This window comes from Acyrthosiphon pisum, chromosome X (assembly GCF_005508785.2).
Source record: "Acyrthosiphon pisum isolate AL4f chromosome X, pea_aphid_22Mar2018_4r6ur, whole genome shotgun sequence".
Classification (NCBI taxonomy): Eukaryota; Metazoa; Arthropoda; class Insecta; order Hemiptera; family Aphididae; genus Acyrthosiphon; species Acyrthosiphon pisum.
Genome location: NC_042493.1, coordinates 130987134 through 130999673, shown reverse-complemented (window position 1 = coordinate 130999673; position 12540 = coordinate 130987134). Strand labels below are relative to the sequence as shown.

Sequence of the window (12540 nt, the reverse complement as noted above, 5' to 3'; positions counted from 1 at the left end):
GGTACTTCAGAATTTTCATATCTTCACTGGTGTTAGATCAAAACCTAGTACAATTTGGTGTAAAATTAAACATTAAAATACATGGTTTCTTAGAACTATTGATTTAAATACTTACCAGATTTAAAAGACCTTTGTTGTACAGCAAAAATTGTATATTTGACTTTTCTCTTCTAAAAAAAATGTATTTCAAATTAAATTCAAATAGAAATATTGTATAATTTGGTCGCATTATCTTTTCAAAGAAGACATCACATATATGACATATACATAACATAGGATGGTAGGATATGATTTTAACTATCATAGGATAGTAAATATTATTAACAATATATCATATAGTATAAGACGTAATAAAAGAAATCCAGACAAATGCCAAAATGTATTATGTATAATCGTTTTACCTACATCGATAAAAAAAAAAAAAAAGTAAGAAGTGTACCTCACATACCACCTATACTGTCTTTAATATACAGGGTGTAACAGACAGAACTGACTTTTGGAATAACTTTTGTTCTAAACAATATTTTTAAACTTTTTTTATATATATATTATAGCGCTACACGTGTAATAAAAAAAAAATGTAATACCAAAAATAAAAAAATTTAAATTGTTTTGAATAAATTCAAAATAGTCAATTTGTGAATCAGATTATAAGAATGATCTGGATGGTAAAAAAATGTATCTAAAGCAAGTAGTTTATTTTTTAGAATTTTTTAAAATATCAATATTTTTTCGATTAAATTAATCTGGAACGCAATAACTTTTTTAAAAATATTATTTTTGGAAATTTGCTAACATGGGTATATTTCTTAAACTATTTACTAATCACATAATTTTAACAATTTTTGTCATACGTTTAAGAATCATACATTTTTTTTTTTTTAGTCAAGTCTTTCTGTTATACCTTGTATTATATACTCAATATAAAATAATGAATTAAATATTTACCAGAATCTAAACTAGAATATGACATTTTTTGTTGTTTTTTAGATTTTAATTCTTCGGCTGATGATAAAATATCCAGCTTTGTACTTTGAAATATTTCATATTTTCATCACACTCTGTCAGAATTGCTTAAGATAAAAAAAAAAAAAATGTTGACTTGATACTAAGCCATACTAAATGAATAGGGGTTTATACTTTCACGTGATATCTTATGAAGTACTTTGAGAAAGGTTTCATTTATTTATTGTGTAGACAGAATATCTTTAATATGTATTTGAACTGTGTTGAACTCGGCGTGTGTTGGAAAGAGAGGTAGGTCTTCTTGTGACATTGTAATTGTGCTTACAGTTGAATTTATTACCTAAAATGCAATATTAAATAATAATATATTAACAAAAATATTATCTTTAATTAACAAACATTAATTCCTATTTGGTATGTACATTTTAAAATTGCAATTCAACAAATAATTTATAAACATTGTAACACAAATAATGCTCTATCACTTTAAACTATTTTTAAGTGGAATATTATCATGTTACATTCAGTATAAAATAAATCTAGAATACCAAGAATGGAAAAACTACCAGTTAAATCAATTAAACCAGTTACAGAAATTATAAAACTGAGCCCTAAAATCATGACAAATTATATAGACATCATCACAGTTGTACTGCTTTTGCGCAGTACATACGCATCTTTTTCACCTCCGGCCTATATCATAGTTATCTACTTCCCATTGGTTGATTTTGTTCTATGTTATAAATTATGTATGTATATGATTGACGGCCAATAAGAAGTGGAGAACCACGATATAGGCGAAGTAAAGAGCGGAGGATGCGTATCAAAATGCTGTGATGATACCTATATAATTTGTCATCCTAAAATAGTGTAAGAACAAAAAACACGATGGTTTTTGGTAATTGAATTTGTGCTTTTATTCTCGCTTTACATAAAAGATATTCATTTCAAGTTTACAATGTATTCTTTTCTTAACATGTACTCTTCGAGTCACAGCAATGTCTATTATATTTGTTTAATAACAATTTATACAATCAAGACTCACGTTGATTCCACGGGGGTTATATTGATGGATGAGTAATTACCGTGACCAGCGACGACCGGCTTTATGTCACCGGTGTGTGGTGACGGCGATGAATCGGAATGTGACGATCGGGCGAGGTGGTGTCCACGTCGTCCTAGATGTGGGTCCTTGTCAGCGATGGCTATCCTCCGTGAATAGTTTAAGTGCAGGTGATTGAATAGCGATGTCGACGTAAACGGTTTAAAACGTATTCGTCAAAGTAGGTACGACGACGTACGGTCATCGGAGCAACATTAGAGAAACTTGATGACTAGAATAAATAATATACCTATATATAACAATTAATAGTATTGGTTACCTACTAGATTAGTTTATGAGTAAGTATTTATTTTTATTGGTAAACATTAAACCATTAATGTATTAAATTTTATTACACAAATTCAGATAAATAATAGTATATTCCTCTACACGAAAATTATTAAACTAAAGAAAATATTGAAAATCTATTTATAAGTTTGATCAAAGTAAGACATCATTGAGAAAGTTATAAAAAACAATCTATGAAATACAGTGTCATATAATATCACGTAAGAGCTATTCATTTATTAGCCAACTAATGGCGGACAATTTCCTTATCAGTTCATATGGCCACACTCTGTCTATCAAGGCACTCTAAGGGCCAGTTGCACCGTCTACGGTTAAACTTCATCAGCTTAATCAGCTGATAACAGATATTTAACCGGGCAAATTCGGCCGATTAAACTCCGGTTAACTTAAATCAGAGACGGTGCAACTGGCCCTTAGGCTCTAAGCACTCATAACATAGGCATGCACCGCGGCGACGGTAATGAAGACGACAGGTTTCAACCTGTTTCGCGAGTGCCGCGGCGATAGGACCGGCAGGTACCGTGGTGCGCTATCGGCGGCGGTTAACGCGGGTAATGCGAAATAGAATCAATGCGTCGATAGGGAGGGTGTGTACCGCGACGTCGGAGAGCGGTGACAACAATAAATACCACAGAATCGTAATCGGATGGTAGGTCGGGTGGGTACCGCGAAGGGTTATCGACGGCGGTCAATGCGGGTACCGCGGAACGCAGCGTCGACGACAATAAATTACCGGTACAACAACAACGACGTTTGGTCACGTGACGTAACGGTAACTTGTTTAATACACTAATCCCCCGTATCACTACCACAACCACACGACGTGGCAAACGGTGCAGTGTCCGACGGGCAATGGCAAGGCGGGTACCGCGGTGTGTTATCGACGGCGGTCGGTGCACTGACAGCACCGTTCAATGACGTGTCGTAATCGGACGAGGGCCGTTCTCCGACAAATGATAACCAATTTTTACTCAGACAATCAGAGTGACCGACTATAAGAACTAAATATCAAAACTTATTTTGTAAAACGTTACTCTATTATTCAGCGGATTAACTCAAGTTTAACTATTGTAATGCGGCCCAAACACTACTGAAAAAAAACCATGTGTACAACATATCAACACTACAACCTACAAATATCAAAGCCAGGGGCATGCTCACGGGGTTCAACCCCCCCCCCCCCCCCCATTGACCATATTATTTATATTTTTCATTATAAAACAAATAATGCATCTTTATAATGTACTTGTCGAATTTCCAATTCGTATTTTATCGTTAAATGCTTCCAACTTCGAATATGTACACTGCCCCGCAGTGGCCGATACTTTTAATATGCTTTTAATAGGTACTCAAAATATAAATTTGTTTTTTAGACTTTCAGTGTTTATTTTCTGGAACTTATTCAGAAAACTTTGATGAACTTGTTGAATTTTACCTCGATACTGATAAGCTAAAAGTTAAAAGCTCAATGCTGAACTACAAATATGGTATACCAAACTTATTAAGCATGTAAAATATCCAAAAAATTGTTTAAAAGCGTTGAGACAGTGTGATAAAGAAATATTTCCCAATATACATTTTCTATTAAAAATACTATGCACTTTACCTGTTTCAACATCCACCCCGAGAGAACTTTTTCTTGTCTCTAAAGATTGAAATCTTATCTACGAAACACAATGACTGAGGTATTTTCTGGATATTAAAATAAAAATTGATATCAATTTTTTTAACATTTTTTTGGTTTTAGACTCGACTTAATAGCTTAGCTATGTTAGCTGTTCATAAAGAAATTCGACTAACATCAGAAGAAGTTTTAAATGAATTGAGCAAAAAATCAAGAAAACTGATTTTGTTCTTTAATATTTGGATGTATATTGTATATTAGTATAATGGTTTCTGTATTATAGCAGTATAATAATTAAATCTATAAATAATCAAATTTTATGTTGATTAAAAAACAAAATTAAAAAATAGTCGTTAGGTAAACGACTAGCTCCTTCAATTTTACTTGAAAACCCCCTCCTCACATAAATTTTCTGAGCAAGCCCCTGATCAAAGCTGAAAGTACTAACAAGTATCAAGTAACTTCTGAAGTTTTTTTCTACGGTAAGGTATTATAACACATAATCATCGAACAACTTATAAAACATGTTATCCAATAAATATTGAAAAATGTAATAATATAAAATAAATGGGTAATTCAATTGTTAAAAAAATATGAGCATAAATAATACAATAAAATTGTCATAATAATATGTTAGTATATTAAATGTTAATAATAATAATTATAGTAATAGGTAATAAAATTTTTTTAAATTATGCTTATTGACAATAAAACACATAATCATTGTAAAACCAATAAATTCATCGCTACTCGATGATTCTAAAATAAATATTAAAAAATGTAGATAATTATATAAAATAAATAATTAAATTGTCAACAAATATAAATATTATAAATAGGTTATTCAATTGTTAAAAAATGTAATAATAAATAATGCAATAAAATTGTCATAAAATGTTAATATGTTATAAATAATGTTAATAATAAGTAATAATAATTTATCAGGTGAACTATGGCTGTGGGCCACGATTAAAGATAGTATGGTTGCCCAACAAGCTATGATAAGGAACAATTTAATGATGCTCATAGTTTCTTTTATTATCAACGATACTCTTGAAGCTTTTACTAGCGCTGATAGCTTAAAAATTAAGTACTAGCCACTACTAGGCATACAAATTATATGATTTATATATATGATTCAATATTTAAACGCTTGGAGCGCCAATGCTCGGTTCCACTAATCGTTGTGATAACAAGGAAACTCGAAGCATCACTTTATTATGGTTCGTTGTGCAACCATACTATCTTTAATCGTGCTGTGGGCCAACTTGCCCATGAAGATAACCGTCCATCATATGGCCTGCTCTTTGAAGAAACATTAAGAGGTTCCCATCCTCATTTAATATATTAATATAATCCCCTATTCTACGTGTTGCAACTGCTCTGTCTACTCTGGACGTATGATTTCTAACCTTAACATTTAAAAATAACAAAAAACCATGAATATATAGTTAGGTGTATCGTATATACATTTAAAATAAAATGAAATCATTTATTTACTGTTAGGTTTCTTCGAACTTGGTCCATTTCAATATAGAACTGATTTTCAATCAGCAACAGTTTTTCTAGAATAAAAATAAAATATTTTATCACCTACTTATTATTATTTAACATATTTTAACCAACCACCTTAAATCATAACCTTTAATTCACAGCACTAAACAAATAAATACAAACCCATAGGTTAGGTAGATAGTTAGATCAGACTTCCAATTTCCAAACAAATATAGTTTTACAAAATTGATTTTACGCAAAAATTCCCAAATATTTGTATGTTTTCCCATTTGGTTTAGCAGTGTTGCATGAAATGACTCCAAATAATTGTTGGTGCGGACATCAGAACTAAAAAGTGTATGTATTTTAAAAATATTTGGTAGTTTATTTCTATTTTTTATTTTGTTTATGTAATTCGCATACCCGTAGACACTTATAGATGAAGCGCCAATTTGTATTAGCCAAAAATCTTGAACATAACCCAAGAGAAAAATCTCCAAACGTTGAGAAATGTTTGGATGTTGGTTGGCAAATTCAACAACCACCCTGAATCCGTCAAAAATTGTGAACCTGCAACTGGGATTCACTTCTGCTGGCAAATGAGGTAAGGCTAAGATCTATAACAGAAATGTTTGTAAAACTTTAAAATTTATAAGTTCCTATACTATTTCAAATATTTTTATTCATTTCAGTAATCTGTTATTGATAAAAATTACCATGCGCAATATTTTAGCAGCCTCAGGACTGGATTTGAAGAGATTGAATATACTATTCATGCTCCGTCTGCAGTACCTTACAATAGACTAGAAAATGTAAATTAAATTATTAAATTATGTGAATTATATTAGGTAACTATACTTAAGTACCTGACAATAATGAAACCAATATTATAAACAATTCCTATTTGGTATATTCAAATATGTACATTTTAAAATTTCAATTCAACAAATAATGTATAAACATTGTAACACAAATAATGCTCTATCACTTTAAACTATTTTTAAGTGGAATATTATCATGTTAAATTCAGTATAAAATAAATCTAGAATACCAAGAACGGAAAAACTAGCAGTTAAATCAATTAAACCAGTTACAGAAATTATATAACTCAGCCCTAAAATATTATCAAATAAAAAATTAAATAATCCAGTTAAAACTGTTATGATAGATGATGACGCGAGGGGTAAACACCAGATTACTAATTTCAATGATTACCCATGATTTACTACAAAGATTACCTATGATTACCTATGGTTACCCATGAATACCCATGATTACCATCACCTTATACACTGATTACCCCCAAGGTGTTCACCCCTCGTGATGAAGTGTTTCCACTGAACACTTATTTGATGAAACCATTTTTCAAAGGAAAAAATATACAACTATTGCTATTGCCAAGCTAGACGAATAGTCAAGAATGCATATGGCATGATGATAAGTCGTTTTAAACTGTTTAGAAAAGCAATACAATTTTCACCAGATACTGTTAAACAATTAGTATAGGTATTATGTGCCCTCTGCAACTGTATAAGAAAGAGTCGATATATAAAACCTAGAACAAGTTGATTAGATTATATTATATTTGATTATAAAAGAGGCATGTTATACCATGGTCGTGGAGACATGAATATTAAAATAATGGATTGATAAAGTTAGCATCATCACAAAAAAATTACTGCATTAAAGCAAGAAAAAAAAGAGCTGATTTGCTGACTATTTTATGGTAGAAAAAGTACATTGGCAATAGATACCCCATATACGGATTTAAATAGTTAAATATATTATACTTAAGAGGACGTAGTACTTGTATTTGTTGTCTCCGTCTTACAAGTGCGTAACATAGCAAATGTACGCTCAGCAGAACACGTGTAGCTTTGTTAATTTAAAAATTCGAGTAAATTGACCCATTATGAAACTTGGTGGTAAGAATATTATCTGTGTTTGGGTGTTGATTTTTTAAGTTAGTTCAATTTTTTAGCAAGTTATGCGTATATAATATACCATAAATTAAAAATGCTCAACTCACTTAAAAACTGAACAATGGAAAAAAATCAACGTACAAACCCAGATAATGTTCTTACCATCAAGTTTCATGATAGGTGAATATACTGAGCATAAATTTACTATGTTACGCACTGGTAAGACGGAGACAATAAATACCACCACTGTTACGTTCTTTTAATATACGACAAAAGTAAAAATATTAATGAATATTTACCAGAATTTGATATTTTTCGTTATATTTTTGTCTTCGGTAAATTATATAAGGTCAAATTTGTACCTTGAAATGTGATGTTTCCTTACAGCTCAAAAATCAATAAATCATTTTATTTCTAAAATATAATTATGTTACACAGGTAGGTACCTACATAACCGAAGGATCTGACCGTCCAAAAGTTATGATCATAACTAATTGTTTTTACGTAAATTTACGTATTTGACAAAAAGGAACGAAAATCAACACGTCACCTGGAACTGAATTCGGAAAGATGATGAACGGTGACCACGGAATACAGATATTGATAATACTAATGCCAAGCTGCAATGTTCGTACTATAGTCCGATGAACCAAGATCAGTATATACCATAACAGTATATATGTTCATGACCAAGATTATGGTATGATCACGGACGTGATATTTTCCTAGCTCTGCGCCACAGAATTAATCTGAGCTCAGCAGCGGGCACGAATTAAGATATACCTAATATATATCTTAATTCGTGTAAGCGGGCTGTGACTGTCTCTCGTATTTCTTCGTTGAACTTCAGGCTCCCATAAGAAGCGTAGTTTCAATAATATATTTATATATTTAATAATACCTGTATGGCTATATATTTTATGTTTACCTACGTAATTAATACGCACGTAACAACAGTTTTAATATTGTATTAAAATATAATATTATAATATTGTATTAAATGTTATTGTGGTGACTGGTGGCTGCACTGCGGTGTAGTGCGTGTTTGCGGCAGCTGCCAGCCGGTAGCCCGGTAATGGTATTTGATAAGGACTTCCAAGTTACAACAATCATGACAAAATAGTTTATTTTGTCATGACAACAATGATTGTTCAACATTCAAGCTGATAGTACACCGTGTTGCGCGACTGACGACAGACTCTCTATCTTAGAAGTTCGTACAGTTCAAGTTATAAAAATGTCCTATGTACTAAAGTTATAACGTTATAATGTGTGGCGTGTGCAATGGATTTTGATTTGACGGCCTATTTTTTCGTTAATATAAATGAACAAATAAATGACATCGAATTAAGAAACAATTTTCAAGGATAAACTGTTTGTGAAGAATTTTCGGCTATCAAAAGAAATTACGTGGTATTTGATTGATATATTAAAGTCATACACTGTAGTTGATACCCGAATGTCTTCTATTGATATCCAAACAAAAGTAAAGTAAAAATGTATAATTATTAATCTAGTTGAAGTAGTGCACATTCAATTTTTTTAATTTAAGTTTACAATACACGGGATTCGGAAAAGAAGAATTGAAAAATTTGTGTGAGCGCTAAACTGGATTCGATCTTTAATATCATTTGAACTCTAATTGCTAATAATAATTTTTTTTTTTAGGTTTTAGCTCGGGTTTTAGTATATGTTTTGCTACTGAGTCGTAACAAACGTCAGTTGAAAATAGTCAATTAATGAATTTGTCACAGTCATCTGTAGGTATCGAGATGTACAAGAAAAATAGTTGCTGCTTTGAACCAACCCAAATTTTTTAACACTGGGGTAAAATTTCCTATCAATATTCAAGAGCTTGATGGAGTCCGTAACGTACAGTATGTTAAATTAAAAATGTACATTATGAAAGATTATGTGCTGTTTGAAACTAACTTTGTTAAAACTGTGCAGGTTTTATAGAAAAATTGGATTTTACCCACATTGTATCTTCTTCAAAAAAATTTGAATCTTATTGTAAATCAATATCCGGAATATATGTGTGTCAACCGCAAGAATTACCATTCAATTGATGTTTCAGCCAGTAAGTAGGCTATTATAAAATTACAAGTAAATCCATAGACCTTTTACTAATAGACGGAACATCCAGGCGGGTTGCGGGTGGGTGGTGCGGTTTGCGTTACAGTGATATATATATATTATATACAGTAATATACAGAGTATTGTATCATTGTATCATCTAGTGCGTATGTGCTGTATACGTTGTACTACCTTGATCAACACCGTTACGCTTGGACACCGGAACTACAACCACGTTCCGTCTATTAGTATAAGGTCTATGAGTAAATCATAAATTATGTTTCCAAAGTAACTAAATAATGCTCTGTTTTAAATATAGGTATGTGATTCAAGCACTGAACGTAAACACACTGTTTCCCCTGGAAGTACTCACAATGTTCATATATACAACAACATCAATGATTCAATTATGCTCGAAGAACTACATACACATAATTACAGTGACAATTTTTTATTAGGTAAGTTTTATTTAATAATACTAGCTAACCATAATAATTTGTGTACCTACTAGGAAGATATACATATTATCAACTTTCCCATGGCATAAAGGGGTTATTTGATACAACCAGTTGATAAAAAACTAATTGGAACAATATAATAAACAATAACTTTTTTATATAATTTGATAGGCAATTCTGGTTATTCTTTACGTCCATGGCTCCTAATGCCAATTGATCAACCAACAAAAGCGGCCGAAGAAAATTACAACAAAAACCAAATGTATGTACACATTTATGCGTATGGTGTATGTAAGCAATCATAATATATAGGTAATTTATGATGTATGATATTGTATTTATATAAACCTGGGTGACTTATCTCTATTTATTTTATAGATTAATTGATAGCCAATGTTTGGCCACTGCAGGACACGTTTTTCAAGACTTTGGAGACCCAAATCATCAAAACTTTGTTATTATGGCTGGGTTTGTTGATTCGAGTATTTTCAATATCAGATATACTCCATTTTATTGGGTTTTGTGACTTGCTCAGATCTAAGTTCTCAGACCATGTACAAAATCCAAGTATACAAATATGTAATAATTATTCATTGATTGAATTTTTTTAATGTATTTATTAACTACATAGTATTGTAACTTACATACTTTAAATGTTTACTGATTTATAAATTGTTGAAGGTGTGCACGCATATGCTCAAAGGCTGAACCAGTCACCAGCTTTCGTCTTCAGTGCATATGTCTATCCGTGGTAAAGCTTATACGTGTTTGTATTCAAGTCCACACTGTCGATGAATATTTATGCAGAGGCATTTAGGTAAATTGTGTCAGTCAGTTAGTTTCAATAATAAAATATTTACAATATAAATATTAGTTAAAAAATACCTAACGTTATTGTATTATTATTTAAATAGTTCAAATGGCTTCAATGAGTGTCACACAGGCCACACACAACCGCCTAATGCCTATAATTAATGCAGCACGAAATGTCTAAATGTTGTACATGGACTGGCACAGATACGGCCGCCATGATGAAGAAGAATATTTATTTTATTTCATTTTGCCAATTTCAACGAACCCTTTGTAATCGGCAAGAATAATTATAACATAATATACTATTTTATATGTACCACACACACCTACACTATTACCGGTGTTTAAATATGTCATATGTAAGCATATTAATGCATTATATAATTTTTATTTGCATTCCAAATTTGTAATTTATTATAATGTGTTTAAATTTCAAAAATTGAAGACATTAACTAGGATGATAGTCAAATAATGTCACTTTTTTACATGTTCTAAACTAATGATCTGCAAATTTTCCAATACAGTTTAGTTTAGTGATTTTAACCTTAAAGCGAGTTATAAAAATGTTTACGTTTTTATATTGTATAACTAGCTTTGAAATTAAAATATTGAAAAAATCACGAGAGTTTAAACACTGATGTATACCGTAATTCAAAACACTAAAATATTGTATTAGAAATACAGAATGTATTTATTTATTTTATGAGTAACTTTGATTTATTCTAATTTTGATTGTGCAATACCTAAAAATGTTTTTCTGCTATAAAACAAAATAAATCCCATAACCTCTTATAATATATTGGCAAAAATTTGTATTTCACATATTATTTAGAAAATATTTATAATTTTTAATAAAATACAACAGAAACCCACAATTTTAATAAACTTCCAGAGAATATACCACTTTCATGCATGTTAAATGATTCAATTGATGCGCTGAGAAACACGTGACCACACTAACAATAGGAAATGGGTGGTAAATGCCCGCCGCCGGGCATAAATTGGTCGTCGAGCGGTATATTCTCTTTTGAAAAGGAGTATAGGTAAGAATTTAAATTTATGAGATTGGGTGGTTTAAAATAAAAGTGTGTGAACATTAAAAAAAATATATTAAAGTCTATTTTTAGCTAAGAATGTATGAAAAAATCAATTCTAAAGCTCAGATCTTAACCTATCTGTTTATTTATTTTTTTTTTCATGAATCGCAGAATTCTTTTCTTTATATATTCTAATTATTAATATTTTTTTAAATTTTATTTTTTGTATGCTACTAACATCATTATTATTAATACCCACATAGTTTATAGATTTTCACTTTTTAATGTCAAAACTAAGTTATGAGAAAAAAAATATTTGTTTTTACATTGTAAATAGTAATAATATATTTCATAGTTGGTATGTTATTAACGTTGTTTTATGTATTGCACATCTTTGTAAATTTAGTTTGATTGCATTATAATTGAGTATAATTGAGTATGTCTTTTAAGGTTTTATAGAATATTTTATGTTTACAATGTAGGGTAGAAATGTAATGCAAATTACAAATTACTGTAACAAATTTCTTTTGGAGTAACATTGTAGTAATGACTTTATTTTTTTTTTTGAAATATAACGCAATTGTAACTTTTTACAAGTAATTTCTATGGAATAATGTGTTACTTTCCAATTTATTCAAATAAATTATGATTGTAGTGTATGAAAAAAACTAGGAGCTAATTATTCAAGAAAAATTAAAAATCAATAAAATGTATTTACGATTCCGAAATATTAAGATAA

General features: G+C 30.4%; 1 protein-coding gene and 1 long non-coding RNA gene across 2 annotated transcripts; one reads left to right on the top strand and one right to left on the bottom strand.

The window, feature by feature from the left end:
* Positions 1-5650: 5650 nt before the first annotated feature.
* On the bottom strand, positions 5651-6294 carry LOC115033254. The gene is made up of 3 exons (XM_029485518.1): positions 6212-6294; positions 5919-6112; positions 5651-5843 (listed from the first exon to the last, which is right to left on the bottom strand). The coding sequence occupies exons 1-3, from the start codon at positions 6269-6271 to the stop codon at positions 5651-5653; spliced, it is 447 nt and encodes a 148-aa protein (XP_029341378.1). The 5' UTR covers positions 6272-6294.
* A 4041-nt stretch (positions 6295-10335) lies between these two features.
* Positions 10336-11462, top strand: LOC107884208. Its single transcript, XR_003838732.1, has 3 exons — positions 10336-10530; positions 10633-10768; positions 10866-11462. It is a non-coding gene; the product is annotated as an uncharacterized LOC107884208 (long non-coding RNA).
* Positions 11463-12540: the final 1078 nt, after the last annotated feature.